The 26713-nt window shown below is 40.7% G+C and overlaps 3 protein-coding genes across 12 annotated transcripts in view; 2 read left to right on the top strand and 1 right to left on the bottom strand.

The window, feature by feature from the left end:
• The first annotated feature begins 298 nt into the window (after nt 1-298).
• Nucleotides 299-5893, top strand: slc26a1 (solute carrier family 26 member 1). Of its 3 annotated transcripts, XM_028973095.1 has the most exons (5): nt 299-363; nt 729-941; nt 2442-2461; nt 3288-3947; nt 4026-5893. In XM_028973095.1, exons 4-5 carry the CDS (start codon nt 3315-3317, stop codon nt 5538-5540), a joined length of 2148 nt encoding a protein of 715 aa, XP_028828928.1. In that variant the 5' UTR covers nt 299-363; nt 729-941; nt 2442-2461; nt 3288-3314; the 3' UTR covers nt 5541-5893. The 3 variants fall into 3 exon arrangements, with proteins under 3 accessions (XP_028828928.1, XP_028828929.1, XP_028828927.1); XM_028973096.1 differs by lacking the exon at nt 2442-2461; XM_028973094.1 differs by lacking the exons at nt 299-363; nt 729-941 and having other exon boundaries at nt 1752-2461.
• Nucleotides 5894-6500: 607 nt separating this feature from the next.
• prc2 (protein regulator of cytokinesis 2) lies at nt 6501-16241 on the top strand. Of its 4 annotated transcripts, none has more exons than XM_028972600.1 (13): nt 6501-7160; nt 7437-7569; nt 7671-7793; nt 7884-8117; nt 8223-8393; nt 8600-8749; nt 8867-9017; nt 10776-10912; nt 11137-11232; nt 13275-13421; nt 13530-13625; nt 13724-13837; nt 14951-16241. In XM_028972600.1, exons 1-13 carry the CDS (start codon nt 7144-7146, stop codon nt 15221-15223), a joined length of 1842 nt encoding a protein of 613 aa, XP_028828433.1. In that variant the 5' UTR covers nt 6501-7143; the 3' UTR covers nt 15224-16241. The 4 variants fall into 4 exon arrangements, with proteins under 4 accessions (XP_028828433.1, XP_028828432.1, XP_028828435.1 ...); XM_028972601.1 differs by having other exon boundaries at nt 6506-7569; nt 14951-15046; nt 15219-16241; XM_028972599.1 differs by having other exon boundaries at nt 6501-7569.
• Nucleotides 14919-26713, bottom strand: part of LOC114785957 (5-hydroxytryptamine receptor 4) — a 25083-nt gene continuing 13288 nt past the window's right edge. For 2 of the 5 annotated variants that reach the window (XM_028972603.1, XM_028972606.1), the window contains one exon: nt 14919-16970. In XM_028972603.1, coding sequence (XP_028828436.1) covers nt 16859-16970 — 112 coding nt within the window. In that variant the 3' untranslated portion in view covers nt 14919-16858. Of the gene's footprint in view, nt 16975-18005; nt 18097-26713 lie in introns of all 5 variants that reach the window. The other 3 variants (XM_028972604.1, XM_028972607.1, XM_028972605.1) reach the window with 3 other exon arrangements.

The following is a 26713-nucleotide window of genomic DNA, read 5'->3' as shown; positions in this document are numbered from 1 at the left end:
AAACAAACAATTAGTAATATAAACTATGTATTATTGGGAAATTTAGTGATCCAATTTAATCACTAAATGTTCTAAAAATATATATTTAATTTTCCTAAAGTGACATTATTTTTATAATGCATGTAACAACATATATCATGTGTATGCTGAATATCAGTACATTCATCACTGAACCAGTCACAATATGGTACGTCTGTTTCCATAGTGACCAGCCAGACAGCCTAGATACTCTACTCAGTGATTGGCTGAGCCTCTCCAGCTTATGTGGGATGTTTTTCCCACAATGCCCTGCTCTATTCACAGAGCCCCGGCCCCCCGGAAGATGATGTAGAGGCACGGTGAAGGCTTTCTGTGTCTCTGTGGGTAAGTGTGATTTTAACGGGCTCTGTTTTCCTGATCTGTATCCAACATAAAACTGGTGCGAGGGTGGCTTTGTCTTCCATTCACACACGTGAGCGATGGGATGCTGCTCTTTCTCCAGACAACAGGCGACAGAGCATTTATTCTCTTTATATCACCCACCAAGGTGAAAGCATGGTTAGCACTGTTTTCTGCCCCATCAGCATGCTTCTTGGTAAAGCTGCGTTTGTCTTCCTTTTTCTCCATTGTGAGTAGCCAACATAAAACTGATTCAAGGGCGTGCTGCCTTCAGATGAATGAACGATGCAAGGCTTGCTCCTTCTTATGAATGCCAAATGAGGGGGAATTTGTTTTTCCCATGCCTGCAGTTTCTGTGCCCCAATGGCGCCTCGGTATCCATGGAGACCAACTAGGCGGCCCACACACCCCCTCTCTCATTCTGTCAAGGATTGGCCGCAGCTCAGGCGGATTGGAGATGTGTTTCCCACAATCCCCTGCTCCATTCAGGCAACCACCGCTCACCGGAAGATGCTGTGAAGGCATGGCAGAGGCCCACCATGTACCATCGGCATGCTTGTTTGGTAAGCTCTTCCTTTGTTTTCCATCCGAACATCTTGCATCAGAGACGTATCAGGGTAGGATTCATTTCAGATGCCTGATCTTTCTTTTAATGAGCGATGGCTGCCCTCAAAACAACAATCAGCTTATGGAGTCACATTAATCGCAAATAAAGAACATTGATAACATGGCTGACCTCACTGCCCCCATCCATTCAATAAAACATCAGGTGATGTTTTATTTTTATTTTTTTTCTATCTATCTAGCCGTGATCATTTTCTTAATCCTTTTGTTTTCTACCTTTAAGTCTTTCAGAATACATCACAGCTATTCCTTGATTCGCCCAGAGGAAAAACTATAAGTGTACAATGTGTCACTAGATCAAAATAAATCTGTGGGTAACCAACACTACACACTACGCTGTGTGGCGTACGAGTTTAAATTGTTTTGCAAAACTTTGATGTGATTAAAATATCACAGTTTTATTTAGTCATATAAAGAAATTGTGCCTGACTGTACTGCACATATGGAAACGGGCAGAGAAGATAAGTTTCTCCATGCTTCACGGTGTATGTACAGAACATGAGCATTGTTAATTAATTAAACATCTCCATCTGCCCCACACCATGTGACAGTGTCACAATGTGACAGTAAAAACGCTCCTTTTAACTAAATAGCACACATTCCTTAAACACGTTATGGAGCAGAATGCAGAAAACACTGAATAACTGCAAACTTGTCCCAGACATTACGTATTGAGAGAATTATATTGCTATATATGGATGACAGTTTTGTCCCCATTACTTTGCATGTATATGAATTTGTGCATTAAAACAATAGTTATGAGTGTCCATAAATATTTAAATATATGATCATATATTTTTTGTAGCAGTAGTCACATAAAGGACTTGTTTATCTGCTTATTGGCTTTTGTTCTCCTTATATTAAAAGATGACAAGGCCATGTGCCCAGCTGCATCGTTTTATATTATTTAATCACACAGATCAGGAGGGGTTGATTCAGGGCATGGGGTTAATTCTAGGCTTGGTTTAGATCCTCCTGAATATCAGTAGAAACATGAAAAAAAAAAAAGAATGCACCAAGTTGGAGAAGCCCGTGGGGAGGTCAGAAGGAAACTAGTGAGTACTGTGTGTCCTCATGCCTCCATTAGGTTTTTGTTCGCAGTGGACATCTCCCTCGCTCAGCAGACAACACATTCTGCCCCCGTGTAAGATAAACCACATCAGCCAGTAAAAGATTGACTCTCTTTGCCCTATTTCCTTGATCTTCAGGATGTTGCTCAAGGCAGAGCTTGACAAAAACACAGCCATTACGCTTAACTTTGAGATGAAGTTGTGTCCCCTCCCCTGCCTTCTTCAACGTATGAAAGCAATCAGTCCGCAATAAAGGACTGCCCTTGCGTTTTTTTTTCTTGAGTAAGGGGGAAACATAGGGCTGAATGAATGTGTGCACAGCAGTGCTTTTGTGGTAGTCAGCGTACTCCATTTACTTCTCTTTTCCAGCAAACACAGTTCAAGATTAGGTAAGTTTCTAACAGTTTTTTTTCCAGTTGGGTTGTACTTTTTTTGCAATACTTTTACATGCTGTTTGGATAGTTATTGATTCACTGTTCATTTTTTACGAACATTGCACGTTGCATGGAGAACACAGCATGGAAGTTTAGCAGCTGCAGACTTATGTATATAATCACTGCTCAAATGCTCTATAAGTTATGTTATAATCAAAAAGAACTGTAGGATGATTTCTTTGCCGTTAACTGTCACAGAACTCAGCTTTAGAGGGAGGATGTTTTTTTTTTTCACGCCCAGTTTGAAGGATCCCTTGTTCATTCCAACTTTATTCTGCTGCCTCCATGTGATAAGACATCACACAGTGTTTACTCATTTATTTGATTTATTATCTCAGGGATGATTATGTATTCGTCTACACGCCCACAACTTTCATCATTCCCCTGTTTGAAAGACAAACCAACCTTTTTTTTAACCAGCAGTTTAAAAAAAGGGAAATGTAAACATGCGTCACTGTGGATGCAGAGGCATGTCAATAGATGTTACGGTCGGGGGTCCATTACAAAGCTAGATGAACTGCTGTAAAAAAGGTTTTACTCTTTTATGGTTTAAAGCATGAACTGAATAGAAGAAATCTTTAAAATGAGGGGGTGGATTTTTCAAAGTATAAGGCAAACGATTGTTGCTATAAAAATTCAATACTATTGATATTTTCCTTGTCAAATAAAGGATGATTAATGGCACCTAATTGTACCCTGATGCTTGTTGGCAATTAACCATTAATCATTTACAAGCACCTTTCATTGATCACAAGTCTTTTTGATCACTTTCTTATTTCAGAGGCTCAAATAAAAGCCCCATCACCAAATGGGCACCCCGTCAGTAGACATCATGGAGGACACCAAGTCGGCAGTGGTAGGTCCCCTGGAAAGGAAGGTCCGGCAGCCCAGGGAACCCATGGAGGTGATCAAGACCAGACTGAGCCGTAACCTCACCTGCTCGGCCCCAAAGGTGAAGGGCGTGCTGACTGGCTTTTTTCCTGTGGTGCAGTGGCTGCCAAAGTATAAGCTGAAAGAGTATGTGTGGGGAGATGTCATGTCGGGGCTCATAGTGGGAATTATCCTCATCCCTCAAGCCATTGCCTATTGCTTGCTGGCAGGCTTGGACCCAATTTATGGCCTGTACACGTCTTTCTTTGCCAACATCATCTACTTCCTCATGGGAACCTCCCGGCATGTGTCTGTGGGCATTTTCAGCCTAATGAGTCTCATGGTGGGACAGGTGGTAGACAGAGAGGTCTATCTAGCTGGGTTTGACCAAACTGATGACGTTAAAAGGGAAGGCTTGGCTGAGTCTTTAGCTGAATCGTGGAATGGCACTGAGGATCCCATCTCCACTGACCTTAACATCACCATGAAGATTCTGGACATGGATTGTGGAAAGGAGTGCTTTGCAATTGGCATTGCAGCGGCGCTAACATTTCTGGCCGGAGTCTATCAGGTAGATACCAACATTTTACTTTCATTCAAATTTCATGAGGTGAAATTCAGTCCAAACAAACTTCTTTTGTCTCTCTAGGTCCTAATGGCTGTGTTTAGGTTGGGATTCGTCTCAGTGTACCTTTCAGCGCCAATGCTAGATGGCTTTGCCACGGGTGCCTCATGTACAATCCTTACTGTCCAGGCCAAATACCTGCTGGGACTCAAGATACCTCGTCACCAAGGCTTTGGCACAGTGGTGGTCACCTGGATCAACATCTTCAAGAACATCCAGAAGACAAACATCTGTGACATGATTACCAGTGCCATTTGCATTAGTACCTTGGTAGCAGGCAAAGAACTTCAAGACCACTACAAGGACCGCCTGAAGATACCACTACCCACCGAGCTGGTGGTGGTGGCACTGGCCACTATAGTTTCCCATTTTGCTGACCTTAATGGTCTGTACAGCTCCAGCATTTCTGGTGCTATCCCAACTGGATTCATACCTCCCAAGGTCCCCAGTTTTGAAATGATGCCCAGGGTGGCGCTGGATGCTATTCCAATGGCAGTCATCAGTTTTGCTTTCACTGTGTCCCTCTCAGAAATGTTTGCAAAAAAGAATGGTTACACAGTCAGGCCCAACCAGGAAATGATGGCCATTGGTTTTTGCAACATCATTCCATCCTTCTTTCACTGTTTCACCACCAGCGCAGCACTGGCCAAAACAATGGTGAGAGATTCTACTGGATGTCAGACTCAGGTCTCCAGTGTGGTGAGTGCTTTTGTGGTCCTCTTAGTTCTGCTCTTCTTTGCCCCCTTTTTCTACTCCCTCCAGAAGTGTGTTCTGGCATGTATTATCATTGTGAGTCTTAGAGGTGCCCTTCGTAAATTCAGGGATGTGCCCAAAATGTGGCGTGTCAGTAAACTTGATGCAGTTGTTTGGACTGTCACCATGGCTTCATCTGCCCTTATCAGTGTGGAGATCGGGCTTCTTATTGGCGTGGTTTTCTCCATTCTTTGTGTAGTAGTGCAAACACAAAACCCCAAAGTCTCTCTGCTTGGACAAATTCACAATTCCAACCACTACGAGGACCTTGAGGAATATAATAATATACTGGCAGTCCCTAAGGTGAAGATCTTCCGTTTTCAAGCTCCCTTGTACTATGCTAACAAAGACTTATTTTTAAAATCAGTGTACAAAGCTGTGGGTCTTGAGCCATTCCTTGAACTGACAAAAAGGAGAAAAGCAGCCAAAAAAGCCAAAGAATTGGCTGGAAAACATGTCGAAGGACAGGATAAAAATTACAGCAAAATCAGTATAGGCCTCATCCCCACAGCACCAGACTTCCACACGATCATATTAGACTGTTCTTCAATGCCATTCATTGACTCCACAGGGATGTACACAATTAAAGGACTCATAAAAGACTACAAAGAGGTGGGCATTAAAGTTCTTCTGGCCTGCTGCAATGCAACAGTCATAGACTCTTTAAGACGTGGATCATTTTTTGGGCCTTCAGACAAAGACATGCACAATTTGCTGTTTTATACCATACACAGTGCAGTTGTTTCTTCTAGTGAAAACACAACAGTAGGTGATTCATGTGTATAGGCTATAGGAATCGTGACGTTCAGAAACTAACCATTACAGTGAGGAAAATGTTCAGTGAAATGATTGTCACTTCAAAAATATTTATTTTCATGCAAATGATGAGTTTTGCAAAAATCAACTGGCAATCGACAGGGAAAGCAAGACTTCACAGTAATGCATACTAATTTGATAGTATGGTTGTTATATTGAGTTGTCATAATTTTGCACTTACCTGAAACACCTGTGGAAAAGGAAATCATTGTTTCCATTTGCAAAACCTTTTTGAAAATAAAACTGCAATTCTGAAAACACTTTAACAAGGACTGAAACATATCACAGTTTTATTACAGTTTATTAAACTTTTGTTTAAAATATTCAATGCCTCGTTGTGATTTTTTTATGTATTATATATTAAGATTATTGTGTATTTTTAATTCGTATATTAATTAAATTATTTAGTTAAATTATTTTAACACAACACATTTTCTGGTAGGTTACACAGGACAAACAAAGATGATGCAATATAGAATGAAGTAGAAGAATGATTAAAAATTAACCTCTAAAATCTCAGAGCTTGCATGGTACAACCAAAAAATATGCTGAAACAGGCAGCCTGTTTCAACTTGCAGAGAATCCTTTATAATTTTTTTAAGGAAAGCAAGGTGTGTACATGGGCTAACTGCATCACTAAGCAGAGTGTTGTTTTTAGAAATTATAATTGAAATTCATGAAACTGTACCATTTTTCTCTGAATAACAGTGTTCTTGCGCAGCGTAATTCCATCAAGCGAGATTAAGGCACAAGTGATGGACAATCCTTGAAATAATGGACTACCTGAAAGTGATTGCCATTGTGATGCACAGCACACGGTGACACAACGAAATGCATCCTCTGCATTTAACCATCACCCTTGGTGAGCAGTGGGCAGCCATGAAAGGTGTGTGGAAGCGGTGCTTTGCTCAGTGGCACCTCAGTGGCACCTTGACAGCTCAGGATTTGAACCGGCAACCTTCCAATCACTTAGCCGTTAATCATACTCATTCCTATACTCATGACTGCTGTTAACAGCAACACTGAAGTGATGCCCACTGCACGCTCTTGCTACCCTGGAAGGGGGTTTCTCTCTGAATTACTCCTTCCCAAGCTTTCTTCCATTTTTTTTTCTTCATGTGAGTTTTCTTGGAGTTGTTCCTTGTGTCCAGAGAGGGTCTATGTATGAAGGGTGTCATCTGTAGTGGTTGTTAAGGCCATTGAGACATACTGCTTGTGATTTGGGGCTATACGAAAATAAATTGTTGTTGCTTTTGTAGATACTCTGCGGTCATTTCCGTTGACTAATTTTAAGCAATTTCCTTCGGGATTAATAAAGTTTTCTGATTCTTGATTATGCAGTACCTCTGATAACCATCAGCATTCCTGAGCAGCAGGGGGCGGTATGCGCACCATTCATATGCGATTCCACCCACAACACTTGGGTCCCAGAAGAAGACTAAGGAACAGCATTCAAATTTTTGCCGCTCCGAGTCTCCCGGCCAGTTATTTGAGTGACATCGGGTGACGGATTCGTATTTGGTTGTTTTGATCGCGTGTACTTTTGTAGCTTTTTCGCTCGGCCCCTTACAATATGGCGAGTCGAAGGAGGTAAGATTACACCGTTACGTCTATGTTATGGTTTGTTTAACCGCTTCAACAACATTAGCAATGCTAAATCAAGGACTTGTTATTTTATCCTCACTCTTTCAGGCACGTTTGGCCAGGTAGATCTTAGATGATTGAGAAATGTTCCTAACTCTGTACCCCTAGGCTTAATGACTACAATGGACAATGTTGCACGATTCTACCATAGCTGACTTACTGACGTTAATTAGATCTGGTTAGTTGTTTTACGTCTTGAATGGAGCATGTGTTGACCTCCAGTGAGACCCTCGCGTCTGCTCTCGTCACGGGAATTAACACGGCCATGGCCAGGCTTATAGACATATGGGACAGCATCGGCATCATGGAAGAGTCGAGAATTGAACGAATGCAGACCGTGAAGAAGTACATCGAGGTCGGCCCTGTTCAGCTAAATTTACCTTCATTCTGAGAGCCTGTGTGTGTGTGTGTGTGTATGTGTGTGTGTGCTAGCTGTGTTTAATCCTCTCTTTGAAGGATCTTCTAAATGACATGATCACAGAAGAGGACGCCCTAAGACATCGCATCAAAACAAACATCATTACATCACAGAAGCAGCTGGATGATTTATGTCTGGAGATGCAGCTGGAACCCTACAAAGTAAGCAGTTCTCTGCTACATACATTATTTAACCAAGCAGGGCTACACTTTATAATAAAAAAAATGTCTTTTACTCGACCCATCTGCAAGCTGGAGGAGAATTTGACAGTCCTGCAGATGGAGAAAAACCTGCGCTGGCGTTTGGAGACCCTGCAACAGGAGAAAAATGATCGTCTGAAGGAGCTGAGCAACATGAGGCAGCAGGATGAAGAGCTCTGTACGGAGCTGTGTGCCACACCCTTTTATATCCCCACTGGCAGCCTGCCCTCCTGTGAACAGCTGCAGGCGCTGAAGGAGCACATCCAGACCCTCGCTGAGGAGAAGGTCGAAACCTGCCTTAAATCCAGCTTCAGGTCACACGTGGAACTTGAGTTCGTATCTGAACGGCAGCCTCCTGAGCTGAAGTTCTTTGTTCTGGTGCTTTTATAGAAGAGCAGGGTGAAGGTGTTCTCTGCGTTGAGGCAGGACATCAAATGCATGATGGAGGAGATGGGCCACGATCCAGAGACCAGTCTGGAGAAGGACTCTGTGTGTAACGACGCAGACATATTTCTGCTCACAAAGGAGAACATCAAGGCTCTGCAGCTCCTGCTCACACAGGTTTGACATTTAAGCTTCTTTCAAAAATTCAATCTAAATTCAGTCCATAATAAGCATTTAAAGAAAATGTTTCAAAACCTGCTCTTTGTTGTGGTGATAACTTACAGCTGAGACTTTCAGCTGTCATACAGTGACCTTGGTCTAAAGAGACTGTCTGGTTGGGGAGTTATTTGTTCAGTAAACACACTAATTTCTGTTTGGAATAGCTGGAAGTGAAGAGAGAATCCCTCTTATCCACGCGGGACAAACTGAAGGACCGAGCCATGAGCCTGTGGAATCGTTTGGATTGTCCGGAGAAAGATGGTATCGGGTTCCCTGTGGACCCCCAAGGCAGCATCTCTAACGACATCTCACGGGTAGGAATCTGGGCAGATTCCTGGTTCTGAGTTGACGCAACAGTAATCTCATGTTCAGAGGTCCATGAGATTAGTGGAATTGAGAAGTAAGGAGGCATATGCTGGATGTGTGTGTAGTGGCAGAGGGAGGTGCAGCGTCTAGAGGAGCTGCAGAAGTCCATGCTGGAGGATGTCATCGTCAAGGTCAGACAGGAGCTTCTGCTTCTGTGGGACGTGTGCAAGTTTGGTCCCCGGCAAAAAGAAGCTTTCGAACCCCACTTCAGTGATGGTATGTTTTACTTCCTTTGCCCCCCCCAAACTTAAAATTGTCTAGATGTGAGATGGGTTCTCTGCAGTGGGCTGACACGCCCCAGCCTGGGTGCAACCTGATTAGGAGTAAGCGATTCTGAATAGTTAGTGATAGAGTTGGGTTCTTTAGCTCTTTTTGTTGTGTGTATATACAGCGGGGAAAATAAGTATTTGACACATCAGCATTTTTATCAGTAAGGGGATTTCTAAGTGGGCTATTGACACAAAATATTGAATTCATACAAAGAAATCAGAACATTTAAGTATACAACTTGAGTCATAATAAATAAAGTGAAATAAGTATTAAACACACTTCATTTAATACTTCTTAGAAAAGCCTTTGTTGGTGATTACAGCTTTTAGACGCCTCTTGTATGGAGAGACCAGTCGTCTGCATTGCTCAGGAGTGATTCTGGCCCATTCTTCTACACAAATGGTCTTTAAATCTTGAAGGTTCCTTGGGCCTCTTCTATGAACTTTGATCTTCAGTTCTCTCCATAGATTTTCTATTGGATTTAGGTCAGGTGATTGACTGGGCCATTCAAGCAACCTGATTTTTTTTCCTTTGAAACCACTTCATTGTTTCCTTGGCCTTGTGTTTGGGATCATTGTCTTGCTGAAATGTCCACCCTCTTTTCATTTTCAGCTTTCTGGGAGATGGCAGCAGATTTTTTATCAAAAATGTCCCTATACATCTCTCCATTCATCCTGCCTTCAATAATGTGAAGTCTGCCAGTACCCCTTGCTGAAAAGCAGCCCCAAACCATGATGCTTCCACCCCCGAACTTAACTTATGGTGTTTTTGGGGTGGTGGGCAATGACATTTCTTCTCCAAACATGGTGTGTCGAATGACAGCCAAAAAGTTCAATTTTGCTTTCATCTGACCATACTATTGTCTCCCAGTAATCCACAGGCTTCTCCAAATGCTGTTTCGCAAACGCTAACCGAGCCTCAATATGCTTTTTGTTCAGCAATGGAGTCTTGCGTGGTGAGCGTGCATGGATGCCATGGCGGTTCAGTGCATTGCTTATAGTTTTCTTTAAAAAAAAACCAGTACCTGCTGATGCAAGGTCTTCCTGACGTTCTGCCCAAGTGGTTCTTGGCTCTTGGAGAACTCTCCTGATTATTCTTTGGACTCCTCGGAAAGGGATCTTATGTGGAGCACCTGATCGTGGCCGGTTTATGGTGAACTGAAGCTCTTTCCATTTCTGGATAATGGCCCCCACAGTGCTCACAGGAACATTTCAGCATTAGGTTAACGATTAGGTTACGAAGATCTTTGGAGAGTTTTACCCATCATGAAGTCTTTCCTGTGTGCCTGCTGGGTAATGAGAAGCCTTTATAGGCCATCAATTAGGACAAAAGCAGCTGATACCAATTAGTACAGATTTCAGGTGATCTCCTGGCTTTCTATGCCATTTTGCACCTTGTTGTCTTCATGTGTTTAATACCTATTCCCTGTGTTATTTCACTTTATTTATTATGACCAAACTTGTATGAATCTCTTTGTATGAATTCAATATTTGGCTTGATGGCAACATCTGGTGGAAATTTTGTCAACAGCCCACTTAGAAATCCCCTTACTGATAAAAATGCTAATGTGTCAAATACTTATTTTCCCCGCTGTGTGTGTGTGTGTGTGTGTGTGTGTGTGTGTGTGTGTATATATGTATATATATGTATATAAAAAACACTAAGTGAATAGGCGTGTACCATTGCACTTTTATTTTTCTGTAGACAGTTACACAGAGGAGCTGCTGCTGCTGCATGAAAGTGAGTTGGTGAAAGTCAAGGATTGCTATGAGAGAAATCGCCCCCTGCTGGAGGCTCTGGAGAAATGGGAAAAGAACTGGGTTCTCTTCCAGGACTTTGAGGTACTCATCACACATCTATTTTACATTACTTTACGTTGGTAGACCCCTTTATCCAAAACCACTTACAGACGAAGGAATAACAAATAAGGACAAATTGAGACATGAAGGTTGTTCTTTATTCCTCAAAATCCAATGAATGCAAGACAAACGTCAACGTATAATGCAAAATTTGATAAAAGTGTCAGTCCGGCTTTGACCATGTGACATCCTCCTTTCTGGTGCAGAAGAAGGCCTCTGATCCGAGCAGATTTTCAAACAGAGGTGGAGCCCTGCTGAGGGAAAGTAAGGAGAGGACCAAGGTGCAGAAAATGCTACCAAAGGTGGGTCTTTTTAATTTTGCAGTGGATCAGAAGGATTCTCTTTTGTGTCTCATTTGTAGTGAAATATGTGTGTCTGTGTGCAAGGAGGCAATTTTTGGGCCCTGTTCCAGAAAGCAGGTTTAGTGACAACTCAAGAGTACAGTGTGACAAAAAATGTGACTCTTGTCTATTTTGTAGGAACACCTGCTATTAACCTGACTTTTAATTAATCCATTGGTGTTAGAAATAGCTCATATGAAAAGCTAAAACCCTACCAAATGATATTTAATGCACTGAAATGAATTAGTTTCACTGAAAAAAATATTTATCATTTAATCAAGACAGAAAGGTCAAATTTTGGCAAGACAAATATAGAATATAGAAATTGAACAAATTTACCGCAAATACAAAAATATGTCCGCAAATTAAGTAGTGGTGCTGCTAGATCCAAATTGAATATCTTTTATGAGTTCCATGAATTTGAAGGACTGCATCCATGAAGTTTGGCAAGGATTCATACAATTTATTCTTGAAGTCATCAGGAATAACAAAGAAAGCAGTCTTGCACGCCTCCCAGAGTTCATCGATATTCTTTGGTTTCATTTGCCATGCTTCCTCTTTCATTGTACCCCGCACATGCTGAATGATGGAGAACTTTGATGTGGAGATGGAAGTATGTGATTGAGCTCCATTCTGCTGCAGAATTTGGCCTCTTTTATGGTTGGGAATATAAAAGGTAGCTAAGATTTCTGGGCTTGTCAAAAATGTCTCTAGTCTCTTCAAATCTTTTTTTTATTTTTTTTAATTTTTTTTATATCCTCTGTACTTGACGCTAAGACACATTGAAGGTGTCTGCCACATCAGTAGTGGATCTGGTCTTCAGCCTCTTGATAATCAACACTTTAGTCTCAGGGTGAATCTTAGGCATGTTTGCAGAGGTCTAGTGTACTGGGGTTCTTTTTACACACCAGAGACCTAATAGATCCATTATTAGTCACAGTTGATGCTCATATGACAAGGCGACAACACTTCTGTCTGGAAAAATTTACTCAGTGGGCTTTACCAAGCTTTGAATATTAGAATACTTTTTGACAGTTTCGTTTTGCACTGAAACAATATTACAAAAGCTGTTGGGAATAAAATGAGCCATTTCTTGTAAAAACAAATCTTGATTAGAAATATATTTCAGCGGCACTTGAGGTCAATTTGTACACAAGCGACTGTAAGTATACTGTGAGTTAACGAAAACTCTGGGTTTTCGGTTTCACAAAGCCAGTTTGGATTAATTCTGAGTGAATTACTAAGACATCACACCCTGTTAAGATAACCTGCCCCCGAGCAGGTTTACTTCAACTAACCTCTTTGTCGGAAATCTGAACGTGGGAAATAGAAAGCGTCAGACATAGCATTAGCAGTAGACATTGAAGCCCTGATTTTATGCAGAGCCGTATAGTGATAAGGTCGTGTTAGGACAGTATAGTTTTTCTATGAGTAACAATAATAATTCATGAAAGAGAAATCCCACATCCTTATCAGGTTGCACAAAACACGGGATGCTCCTTCTTTCCCTCAGTCTCCATGGTGATTTACGTAATCTGTGCTCCACTAATCAGGCCTCTATGTATCCTGGTGCGTGCACTTAATTTGGGGTTTATGCAACTTGACGTTGATTGTGAACTACTTGTTATCAAGTCAAGTGATTGTCATTGTGAAACACTGCAGCGCAGCACACGGTGACACAACGAAACGTGTCCTCTGCTTTTAACCATCACCCTTGGTGAGCAGTGGGCAGCCATGACAGGCAGCCGGGGAGCAGTGTGTGGGGACAGTACTTTACTCAGCGGCACCTTGGCGGTTCAAGATTCGAACGGGCAACCTTCCGATTATGGGTCCGTTTACTTACTCGCCAGGCCACCACTGCGCCTGAACCATTTCAGCCATTCTGAGTTGGACAGTTTGGGGTTACTCAACACTCCACCCTGAGAATCGGTTTTAACTCCTCCTTCTTTTTCCTTTTAAACCGACTTTCTGAAACTTTCGTTTGCTTTGCTTTGTGTGTGCAGCTAGAAGAGGAGCTGAGGTCTGGTATAGATGCCTGGGAGAAGAAACAAGGCACAGCCTTTCTTGTTCACGGACAAAGAGTCATGGAGTACATCGCAGCTCAAAAGGAGGAATACAGGCTACAGAAAGACAAAGAGAAGTTGGAGAGGGTGAGCAAGTAATCGGACAAATAAAATGTGGTTTGTTTCACTGCCAACGGGCAGGCGTTAGCTTAATTTTCACAGTGCACTAATAAGACTTCTATGGTGTGTGTCCAGATGACGAAGAAAACAGAGAGCACTCCCCTTAAAACCCCCACTAAGAGAACACTCGGGATGAACCCTGGAGGTTCTGTCCCCAGCAAGATTAGAAAGGTAGGAATATAAAGGACACTCCAAGGCAACATGTACTCGCCGTAGTTTAGGTGGCAGTTAACCAGCCAATTGGATTCACGAATCTGTTCTTTCCACAGACACCCAGTCAACCACAGCTGAGGACCACCTCCTCCTCCAGCAGTTACAGCAGCAGCAGTGCCTCCAGCACTTACCTGGCTTTGCCCAGCAAGCCTCCGCTCTCCGCTGCGAAGGTTTACCTCTCTTCACATTTACCACGAATGTGAACTAGGTGTAACTTCAAATGGTGCCCTAGTCAGGGTTGAACATGTATAGAGGCTAGTTTTCATACAGTTAATTAGCAGGTACACTTGGGGAGTATTTTCAAATATAACAAGCATTTAAAGAATTACACAAATAAAGACAGGACAGGACTAGTTAATGATTTAGAAGAGACAAATGACCCACTCTTATTTCTGTCACCCAAAAGATTATAAGCACAGTTTTTTAGTGGGTTGAGCCCATAGTGATCATTAACAGATATCTCCTCCATTCTACTATTTCTCTTGATTTGTGCTCATGATGCCCCTTGTTCATCAGACTTTGCAAATGACATCTCTACTCTAGACACTAAGACCACAACTGGTACCAAACATCAGTACTTTAATTCAAGAATACTGATTGGTGAACTAGAGAGTATGGCATTCGGGGCACTCCCAACAATGGCAGTAATGGAAACATTTCATTGTAAACTATACCCATTTTTTCCCGATTAAATGTTTACAACATAAAATAGAAACATTTTATGATGTTCTATTTAATGGTAGAAACACACACAAATCACTATTCCTGCAGTTCTGGGATACACATAAATACCTGATTACGTTGATGTCAAATACTATGCTGAAGATTAAGAGAGTGACAGATGTCATAATGAGTCATACAAAAAGTGTGCGTGAAAAATATTAAGATAGCACTCTATTATGCATCCCATATTTTCTCTACCTATTTGATTACATTATGGGCACAACCCATAGTGCATTTTCAGATGTTTTAAAACATAGTATGAAATCTGAATAGTGGAAATAGTTCATTTGAAACATTTGAAATCTCCTAATATAAGATATTGTTGCCTAGATATTTTAGATACATCTGTAAAAGTTGTTTTGCTTTCCTGCCTTGTGCCTGTAGATGGCGCTATTGTATAGAATCTAAGAATAGATCTTTGGTTCAAGACCAGTGCTAAAATGAACTCTTGCTTTGAATGGGAGTGTCTCTTTCAGGGTCAGAAACCGTATGGCCTGTGCACACATCTTAATGGCGGGTGATTTTTTCCGTGATATTTATATATGTTTTAATACAAACAGAGAAACAAGGCTGCAGATATTAATCAGAGGACACCACTTCAGGAATTCAACACTGAAAAAATCCCCTCGATAGGCATAACATATTCTGATTTCACAGTAAGCCATCTTCCCTATCCATTGTTTTCTTATGCTTTTTTTTTTTTTGTAAAGGTAGACTGCACCATTTTGAAGGCCAATTTTGCCTTTTTAAATCTGTCTATAATTTTATTGTCTGCATTTCAGACAGTGCTAGGCTGTACTGAATGTTTTGTTGTCTCCTTGTGTCCAGAGTGAGTTCTCCAGGAAAGCCAGTCAAGAAGCAGTACTCAACTCCACAGTGAAAGACGTACTATAGCTGCCTTCACTCCACATTTAATCAGCACTGTCCTCTCTGGTGCTGAGCAAGGGACCATGAACATTTCAGAAGGTCCCTCCATATTGTGTTTATTTTTCAGAGGCTGCACACTGTGGTATTTTTGTCTCACTTTTTTTTTAATAAAGGAAGTCTTCTCTGCATTTTTGGTAGGTTTAGAGAGAATCTCTGTCTAAACCAGTTGTATATGAAAGTGTCGTTTTAAGAATCCATTATAGTAGTAAGTTAGATTTTAAGTTCATATTTGTCCCCTATTCATGCCCTTTAGAAGTTGTATCCAAAAAATTAAATAAAGCCAGAAATACTTCTGCAAGCTCTCTAAGTTCACCACTGCATTTTAAATATTGGGGGGGAAATTATTATTATTATTTTTACTTCAGGTTAGGCAAAAGCATTTACATAAAGTTTTGTCTTTTTTTGTGTGTGTATGTTAGTTTGTATGTTTTTGTTCAATGTAAAATATGCAAGCAATTTTGTGCTCTACACCTTGGGGAAAAAAAGTTTTTTCTTTGCTTAGCCAAATAAAATTTCAATTTCTATCCCCAGTTTGGTATTTCACCATCAGCCCTGATGTACCAACGAGAAGGCCTGCGACTCAGCTTGGCTTTATTTCTAATCAGAGATGTTTTAATTGGTTGACAGAATAGGCATTGTATTGTCCAGTGAACGAGCATAGTCGTACGTTAATCACCATTCAGTAATCCTCGATTATGCAATTTTGCACAACCTTTGTATACTAAATGTAGGGCTAATACAATCTTTATGTGAAAGAGTGCAACTTTGATCTCTGATAATTGAGTCTGGGCATTTTTGAGAAGAGGGGAAATGCGTTCATGTCCAATTACTTAAATCGCAGGCAAGAGTATTATGGTTCTCTCAATGGCAAATGGCTTTCAATGCAACATGCCAGATATGCAATTAAACCTCTTTACTATTCAACTGTCTCCATCAAGTCCCATCAAGTTGTCTGGAGTACACAAAGATACACATTCATCTACCAACAGCTCAACAGAGCCTTGCTTGACCAACAAACTTTACATCAGTACACACAAATAGAAAATAAACGAAAAACAAACAAAAAAGTGAAATTGTCACATAGTAACAAAAGCGTTTGCTCCAGGTTTCCGAAGCTCATTTTAGAAATAAATAATAAAGTACTTTATAGCATGTATATAGCCATGTTTACTGTACATATTTATGACCAATATCCTTAGACTGTGAAAAAATAGTTTCATGTTAGATTCTTTGATCTTTTTTTAAAATTAGAATCTTGTTGGCATTTTTGTAAGAAAGGAATTGCTCAATGTGGGGTTGGGGGGTAAAATGCTGTTTTTTTTGTGAAACTACTCAGGAACTTTATGATGTCTTCTGGAGATATATAATCACTTAAAGGCAGGATTGTGCTGCACGTTCTCTCAAGGACCCTTCTGCTGTAGGTCTGCGTGACTCATGACCGAGTCTGTCTGAGAACATGTCTTGCTTCCCACTCCCTAAAAGAGATATAGGAATCATCGTTGTTCTCCTTCCAGCAGTGTGTTCGAATACTGGCAGCCATCTCAGAGAGAGAGTCTGTCTGTGTTGTAGCCAGTGGAGTCCTGAGATTCAAGCTCACTGGACAGAATTCGCTTGCCATTGTCGCTGTAGCTTCGGCTGGGAATGAAGGACAATCTGGTTGGGAAAGAGAATGACAAATGTTACGAGGGTGAAGGGCGAAATTAAATAATTGCCATGATGAAATGTCAATCCACCACTTCATGAAGATGACAGCACTCAACAAAATAATCCTCACAAAATCAATTATACTGGCCCTCTTATTGCACTTTATTGCTGTGCTTTTGTATCACAAAAATATATGTATTAAATCTGAAAATGTAACATTAACAAAGTTTGTAATTCACTGGAAACAGAATTATTAAATGACCAAATTAGGAAAGGTTTAGGCACATGTCAAGTTCTATCAGAAGACACACAGGCTGAAGAAGGGCTATTTTCAGTGTCTCTCACTGCCATGTCTCTTCCCTCTTCCCATTAAATTTATGTTTTCCATCTTCCCATCCTCCCCGGTGCTGCCAGTTGAGTCTCACTCCACTCCCACCACAGGGGGTAGGCTCCACCCCAGACATCTCCACGGGTGGAAGTTCCCAGCCGTCCAGATGTTCTGATCAGCTGACCAGAGACAGGCCCTTATGTCAAAGTCATATTACTGTTCTTCCCATTAATCAGGGAAACTTTAACCTGGCCAAGAAATTCCTTGCTTTCTTCACATTTCCTGTGTGTCTTCCTAATAGAAACACCAAATCGTTGTGAGACTGATAACAAACATGGTGTAATTGAATAATGAAGTCAGAAATATCCTTTTTTTTTTTTACTTCATCTGCTTCAGCACTAAACATGAAGTAAAATGAAAGTTTGCACACCTCAGGCAAATACACGAAACTGCTTTACACACAGACACCATCACACCGTTACAATGCAGAAAGACACAAATGCAGCCTTGCCTTAACACCCACAAAGGTCCTTGACTCCAAACGTGAGTGCAACTCATGCAAAATGCCCGTCATCATTCAGCTGTTTTCTGTATGTTTCTACCACGTCGGCTCTACGCTTACCTCCCAACAGCATGTGTTTGAAGTGTTTGTTATGTAACAATGTCTACAGACGATGGGATGGGCACAAAGTCACATCACATGAACGTTTCTCTACCTAGAGGATCCTTTGGCAATGGCCGTCCCCATTGTAACTGTGTTTCAGGAGCTGTTGCAGAACCGGCGATGGTACTTCATAACATATGTTCCTGATTAGCAAAATAAAAGAACACAGGCACAACAAGAACCTTTATTACATTTATTCCAAACAGTGTCACCTTGGTCGCAATTATGAAGTGTTCTGCAGTCATACATGGCAACTGACAGTGTTGGGTTAGCGCTATAGCATTAGCATTGGTGAATATATCGCAAAAGAGCCTCATGTACACGGCATTGGCTGGTTGAAATATTGCTGTCTTCCTGGCGCAGAAAGTAGGGGCAAACACACGGAGCATAACTGGTCGGTATTGACTGTGGGAGCTCATATTTAGTCTAATGTTAGTGCCAAACCTCTTCATATGAGATCCAAGCATGCTCAAGAAGCACAGTCACATGACTAATGAGGGCTACTGACTCTAATTTCATCATGATCAGCGTAACAAATGAAAGCAAATATTTTCTCAAGGAACCACATGCACTACTCCTAATTTCCCCTCTGCTTTTTCAAACAATAATTTGTCATGTCCATATCTTGCATTGTCATCACACAGTGTAAACCAAGTTTTGGTGTATTATAACATTTGTTTAATGCATTATAATCATTGTAACATACAAGGAAGAACACAAATCCCTGGTTAGATAAAATGGTCAAATGCATCACATTGATTTATGGCACCGAAATCTATTTTTCATGTTACGTGACTGTATTATCATAATCCGCACATCTCAAGAGGACGTGCAAAAATACCGGACTTGTGGTTGTAAACCTTGGTCGGAATCATGTTTTTTGTAACGTAACACATCCTCCCAGTCACCAAAATTAACTTTGGTCTATTTTTGTTCTTCCTTACAATCTGTTTAGGATAATATTTTCTCAGGAGCAAAATCACAATAATCAAATCTTATCTGCGAGCAGTAAAACCAGACACCCCAGTGACTATGTTCCCATAGAAAAGCCTTCATCTCAAATTAAGAATGTAGGGTGTCTGTCCAAAAGAAACTGCAGATACTCCTACTGCTTACACCCAAAAAAAAAAAAAAAGGCGAGGCCCGGCAAACGCAGCAGGACATAAACCCCTTCTGCTGTCCACCTGTGTCCCTGCGAAACGCACATCAGATGGGTTACAGAGAGCTGGCACAGTCGCCCACGATTAGGTTCATGATGTTTTGGCAGGTCACCCAGAACAGTCGGAGTCATGGATATGTATCTGACGCAGTTTGCAGATGGACACTGGTGCAGCCAAGGAGCACCAGTCGGCAAGTTTAACATCAAAACGTTTCAAGGGGAGGCACACAAATGTGGGAGTCCATTGTTCACTGCAGTCGGTGGGTGCTTAGCATATGATGGAATTGATGGAGCTGTAGCAGGTGCTTCACACAGCACTTGTCGGACTTTTCTAGCACATTCTTTTGTCCACACATGCTGCAGCTGTGCAGCTGCACACCATTCAGATCCTCATAAAAGTACAAAAACGTCGACTCCAGTGTATAAATATACCCAGAAATGAAAGTTACCCATGCAGGAGTGTGAAGGAGAAGAAGTGGAAGAAAAATACCATTTGTGGTTTGTTCACATTGCCTCCTACTGCATACACATCCTCTTAAGCGCTCTTAACATTTCCAGAAAAACAGCTCAAGTCAAATTTTCCTGCAGCTTAAGTGTGTATCTGCACAGCTGTTCTTCAGGTAAAAATATCCACGGAACTTTCATAACTCTTGTCAAAAAGAATGATGAGTGAACATTGAGTGGCAGTGTAATATGCAGCGTGTATAAAGTGGACGCACACAGAGATGCTTTCAGCCAATTGACTGATGCTCAGAGGTTCATCTTTCAGAAAGCCTGGCCCAGATAGGGGGGACTTGTGGAATTCTCAGCTTGTCTGCTACAAAGCCTGCCACGGCACATTCAGCTTCACTCTCTCTGTCTCCAAGGCACACACACACACACACACACACACACCACACCCACACACACATCCAGGGAGAAAGAATGAGCTAGGAGGATATGTTTATGATAAGGCATGGTTCGATAACAACACCGTTTTTCCACGTTTATTGCACAGGACATGTGTAGCCTTTGCCTGCCAGAGGCCTGTCAAATGCATAATCTCTGAAAACACAAGCCCTGTGAAATTATATTCATAAAGGTCAAAGGTTATTAGACTAAGTATTTTTGATTGTTGGGGGACCCAAATCCTCCAAAAGGCTTTTCCAAACAAGCTCTGCACCCTCAATGATGAAAAGAAATAGCTTTACATCTTTTCTAAGATTGGACACTCAAGCTTTATTCAAATAATACAGAATGATTTGAATAGTAAGTTTATTTCAGATGCTCTCAGTTAAACCAGCTGAGTCTGCAGACTTCACAGTTCTCTCAGCAGTCCCATTTACATTCGCATTTACACTTATGGAATTTGGCAGACACCCTTATCCAGAGCGTTTAGAGAAGTACACCTTTTCCATGACACAGCCTGTACAAAATCAAACATATTTTTTAAATCAACAGAAGAAAACACATTTATGGTGTAAGATGCTCCAAGCTGCTCTAGAGGAACTAGGGCCTTCACAAACGGGAACCATAATTTGCTAAAATAGACAAAATAATATGGTCTGTAATGTTATTAGGTTTAGTGACACCTACACATTTTGCCATTTGCCAATGCGGATCTTGACCGGTGGCATGTACCACATTCGGACAATACGGGAAGCAGAAATGTGTAGACACTGTGAGAAATGTGAAAGGTGATAGAAAATGTTCTTCAGTTCCTCCATCACAGCTATAGCAACATAACAATCGTGGTGGAACCAGATGTTCAGAAATGCTAACAAGCCCATCAAACTAAGGCTCCCTATAGAAGGGCTGTCAGGCCACCATTTGAATACTAACACTGTGTTTACAGACCACCCACTAAGGATATAAATCACTTTTTAGTGGCAAATAAAAACATGACCATAATGCAGTTTCATGTCTTTCGCATGAGGTGTAAGACAGGTATAACTACTCCAAAGGAATATATATTATAAGAAATGCTGTTTTAATTTCTATAAGGGACTATGAGGGAATTATTGCATAAATGTATGCAATAATTAATAATTCTAATACATTTTGTGGTGTGTGGTTTATAGGGAGGTCTAGCCAATAGAGACTGTGGGTACAAAAATATTGCTGAGAATTTTAGAAGAATTTGATTCTTTAGCATATGTGAACAGTCCAATGAAGTAACAAAGTTAAAAAATTAAATCATGAGCTGCCTTGACTTCATCTGAATTTATAATGCAATTATAATAATGAAATAATAGAGCCATTTCATACAAAATATTTTGAAAAAAGCAAAATAATTCTGTAACAGCACATGATTACATTTAGCCCCTTCTCTCTCTCCATTAGCTGCCAGGGGCCTTCAAAACTCCTGGCTCGAGCCTGCACACCAGCAATTATCACCACTGTGACAAAGTTTACACTCACGGCGGCCAGAGCTCAGAGCGAACTTAACCTTCAAGCACTAGCACATCTGTTTTTAATGCACTTCAAAATTACTGGCACCCCTTGTGAAAATGTAACAAAAAAAATTTACCCCGTGGTCAAGTTGCTTCATCTCACACTAGACAAATTTGACCTTTAACTGAAATAAATGTAAGCATGTTTCCTATTTAAATGGTGCATTCTTGAGTTGATTAGAGTGTGTAGGAGCTTTCACAACATAATACACCATGGGGTACTGGGGTACAAATATAAGGTGACACAGAGGCCAAGTTCCCTCAGTCTTCCATCAACATTGGAAAGATAAGAATGGACACAAACCAAATGAGACCCTGATAATTCAGGGGATGGTCATAAAAAACAAATGGTCATTTCTACGATTAGAATTTTTAAAAATAGTTGTTTTAAGTTGTGAATGAAAACAACATTTTGGTCAGTTTACCACAAAATAGTAGTGCAGCTTTGACTAAAACTGTATTTTATTGGTTGATGAAACAACAATACAGCATTTTTGGCAAAAATGGTTTTCACTTAAAAAGAAGGATGGCTGTAATAAAAAGAACATTTATCCTGGCTGATGATGGAGGTTCTGTAATGGTTCTGTGCTGTTTTCCCTACAAAGGGCCTGGAAACCTTGTTAGGGTACATGGCATCATGGATTCATGAAATACCAGGATTTAAACCCAAATCTAGCTGCCCCTGCCAAGAAAATAAATCTGGATCATCACTGGATCTTCCAGGAGGACAACAAACTGAAAGACATGTCCTGGTTAGCTGACCATAAGACCTCAGAAGCATAGATCGTTTCAGTCTCCACACCTGAGGTAAATCTCTATCACAATTTACTTCCAAAATAATTTTTATGAACTGATTTCAGGACAGGCTCAGGTCAGGGTGGTAGTAGCCCAGTGGGTAACACACTCGCCTATGAACCAGAAGACCCGGGTTCGAATCCCACTTACTACCATTGTGTCCCTGAGCAAGACACTTAACCCTAAGTTGCTCCAGGGAGACTGTCCTTGTAACTACTGATTGTAAGTCGCTCTGGATAAGGGCGTCTGATAAATGCTGTAAATGTAAATGTAAATGTAAATGACTGCAATTCAAAGCGTCGTATGTATGATATTTCCTACTAACAAATCTCACTTGCTTACATTGCAAATGGTTACAGTACTTATTTAGCTCTGTCTGCAAATCCTTCTAGGAAAAGGGGACAGACAGGGCTGTGCAAATATTGTAAATTATCGAAAATGCAAAACTATATCACCCATGTCATTCATTCAATATTTTGCTGAAATAAATTAAATGGCCTCAAGGTACCTTGGGGTCAAGGAGTACTTCAAAACCCATTTATTTATTTACCCTGCTTATATGGCCCTCCACTATATTAAAGCTATAGATAAGATCAGCAATGCACTTCAGCCGAGTTCCTCTATTTATAAGCAACATTAAACTCCAGTGTCCAATAATATTTCCCACATGTCTGAACAGATTATCATGGGTAAAAATCTCCTATACCAGTCCGCGTTCATAAAGAGAAATGGCCATACTCTGTTTTCTCTGAACACAGCTAGCATATTGTCAGTCTGTAACTAAATAATGTCTTTGACCTCTGACCTCAACAGATGAAAATCTTCTCATCAATCACTCAGGTGACAGCTCTTCTGTCTGGTTGACCATTCATTTCTCGCCAACTTCAGAAAAAAAAACAGGTGATGATAGAACCTGTGATTATGGAAAAGTCCGATTTTTTTACACATGGTGATAAAAAATGTTTGTCACAAAACAGAAGGGGAACTGCCTTCACTACCAGTTACAGTAAAGCACTTGGTTAGTATCTGTTAGATACCCTTCTGTGTACATCCACCTTATATGCACCATCTGCCACCATCAACAGGAGTAAGACATCATAAAGATGCAAGATAAAATATGGCACAAGCATTTAGCTTCAGAAAACACAACTCATTATTAATAATAATATATATTAATGTAACTATTCAATACTATACCTTTTCAACACTCGAAATCACAACTTATTCCAGAGTATTAAAAGACAATGATTAATAGTCCAATATATCAAAATGTTGCGTTGAACTGGCATCCTGCCTGGTGTGAGTGCTGGTCTTGAGCCTGATGACCCAGAATAGGCTCACTCCAGAGCCAATACGTGAGTGAGTGAGCGAGTGAGAGAGTATACCAACATTATTAGCCATATTCTGTTATGTTGATGGTGGCCAAATTTCAAATGAGGAAAGCATGAATCAAACCATTTGAACTGCATGTTATGGGCTAAAACCTCACAAATAAACCTTTATAACACTTTTTTGATATGCTGATCCACTCAAATCACAATAAAGTAGCTTGAGATTTTGAAAAGAGCCCGAACATCTGTAATAAATAGCAGTAACCCCCAGAGGATATGGATTACTGCAGCAAGCCACAGTTCCCACATACTTGAATAATCCGAGCACATTTTGTACAGAAATGGGCACGAAAAGGCTGCGCTTGGGACTGTCTGTCAACATTAAATCTCTGTTGATGGAATAGTAAACATAAATTCTGGCCAGGGAAACAATGTAGCCAGGACGAATCCCATGTAAGAAACATTTTAAAAAAGCTAATGGTTCTAATAATTATTTTTGACAAATTTGGCAAACTAGAGCAATCATACTTTTATAAAGACTGATATTTGTTCTCTGTAACATAGTACTTAAATGTGTATCACAAGTATTGTTTACATCAACACACATACTGAACATAATTCACAATAATGCAAGAAAAGTTTTATATATAAAGAACAGAAAGTCGTGCATAGGAAACGGACAACTTATATTTACATTTACAGCATTTATCAGACGCCCTTATTCAGAGCGACTTACAATCAGTAGTTACAGGGACAGTCCCCCCCTGGAGCAACTTAGGGTTAAGTGTCTTGCTCAGGAACACAATGGTAGTAAGTGGGGTTTGAACCAGGATCTTCTGGTTCATAGGCGAGTGTGTTAGCCGCTAGGTTACAACCACCCTTGTGGTATTAAAGATAAAGTCACCCTTAGTGAGCAGTGGGCAGCCATGTCTGGCGCCCAGGGAGCAGTGTGTGGGGACGCTTTGCTCAGTGGCACCTCAGTGGCACCTTGGCAGAAGATCAGGATTTGAACTGGCAACCTTCTGATTACGGGGCCACTTCCTTAACCTCTAGGCCACCACTGCCCCAGTTCCCTTAGTAGCCTTAACTTGTGTTAAAAGATCATTTCAAATAAATAATATCAGATGAAAATTAATTGTATAAATGAGATGATTGGACTCAGAATGCATTACCTTTAGACTAATAAGTTCTTTCAAGTGTGTAATGAAAGGAACCCTGTTTCATTGTGTCTGTGATCCACTGGATCCAACTTTTAGGGGGTTGTTTCCAGACCAGCAAGCATAAATAGTAAGAGTGAGTGGACACTGACAAATCGGACGAAGACAGGAATGAAGAGGAAAGACACATCTAAAATTACTCTATGGGAAAAGCAAATGGAAAAATGACTTATTATTAAGAGTAGATTCAACATTCAAGATTCAATAGAAGTGAGCATTCCACTGCGTAAAGAAATTTTTATTTTGCTGTTCACACAATCCCAAACATAATAATAAGTAAAAAAAATAAAATAAAATAACAACCAGAAAAGGTAAACAAGAAGTCTTTGAAAGAATTTGGAAACTATAAGTTCAATCAAAATATAGATTTTTCTGAAGAGGTCGAGGAAAAATGAGCGTGTGAGAAACTACTCTGCATGTGTGCTGCCTGATACCACTGGGAGGGAAGTGTGTTTGTTGTCTTTTTGTTCTATTCATTTAGGCCCATTTTTCTAAAATGGGAAAATTTTTGATCTGGACTGAGACGCAGTTTCAGGAGACGCAGAAGGGTTATTTTCTGAAATGGGTACCAGAGCGAATTTCTGTTTTCTGTGTATCTGTGTGGATGGCAAAGTGGTTCTTTTGTGAAAACCAAAGTAGGGGACGACCCCGGTGCAGGTGCTTAAACAAAACCAACAGATAGGGCTCTACTTGGTGCAAATGGAAGTGGAAATGGAAAAAGCAAGGGTTACACTCACAAAGGGAACACAATCACAATGCGTGAACTTGCACACACATGCACACACACACTTCATACTGACTCCGTCAAAACTCGTGGGCGAGGGCTGCTCAGGGTCTGCCTTATGGCCTTGACAGTCCACTGATCAGACTCCCTAAAAGTAGCCTGCCACAACACAACACAACAACACATACTCACAACACACAGACATGCAGTGACGGACAGATTGCAAGTACCTGGAACACTGGGGAGGGGGTGGGGCCCCCTGTTGACGATCATTACAATTAGTCCAACCTCCAACCTGACCTATAACCCCAAATGTGTCATACATACAACAATGGTGGTGGATAAGACGTTCATTGTTGGGCTGCAGCCACTACAGAATCCCATTAAGGAACTATAAGAAATCCTCTCTACAATGCACATTTCTAACAAAAAGTCAAGGCTGGAGAACAACTCAGCGCAGAGGAGAACTAGCCGCCAAACATGCAGAGCACTTGTGGTGAGACAATGGTGTTACACCAGTTCCAGTTCTCTCCGTGTGGGTGTAAACATTTCGGTTTTTTTAGAAACCGAAAAGCATTCTCATGTTCATGGGGCCTTAGTATATATATTTCTTTGTCTTTATTGTATATTAAGTGTTTCTATTTTAAGCTGTAAAAGCAGTAAAGATATGTTTGAAAAAACTTTATATGGGTATAAGTAAAGCATAAAAAAATGTTGGAATAGGAAGTGGCTTCGTATAAGATATTCGCAAAAGAGAACAGACTGAGAGAAGGAGGAAGGAGAAAAAGCTTATCAAGTTCCCACTTGATGTATGACCCTCAAAATGTGAAGGCATTTAATTACACTCACTCTCACAGTGAGGTGCCAGATAATCACTACCCACAAATTGTTGCACTGAGTGCAAAAATAGCAGAATGCTTCTGACAAAGGGTAAAAAAGACGTGCTAATGTTTTTTTTATTGCATACACAAGATATTTTCTGATATTTATTTACGACAATGGAAAAGTATGGTTATATAATATGCTGTGACAGAATGCATTTGTGTAATTTGTACTGTATTACATACACTTTATATTCTACTAACATTACACCACACATTAC

This window comes from Denticeps clupeoides, chromosome 3 (assembly GCF_900700375.1).
Source record: "Denticeps clupeoides chromosome 3, fDenClu1.1, whole genome shotgun sequence".
Lineage (NCBI taxonomy): Eukaryota > Metazoa > Chordata > Actinopteri > Clupeiformes > Denticipitidae > Denticeps > Denticeps clupeoides.
Note: the sequence above shows the minus strand (reverse complement) of the source record. Positions and strands in the feature narration are given on the sequence as shown.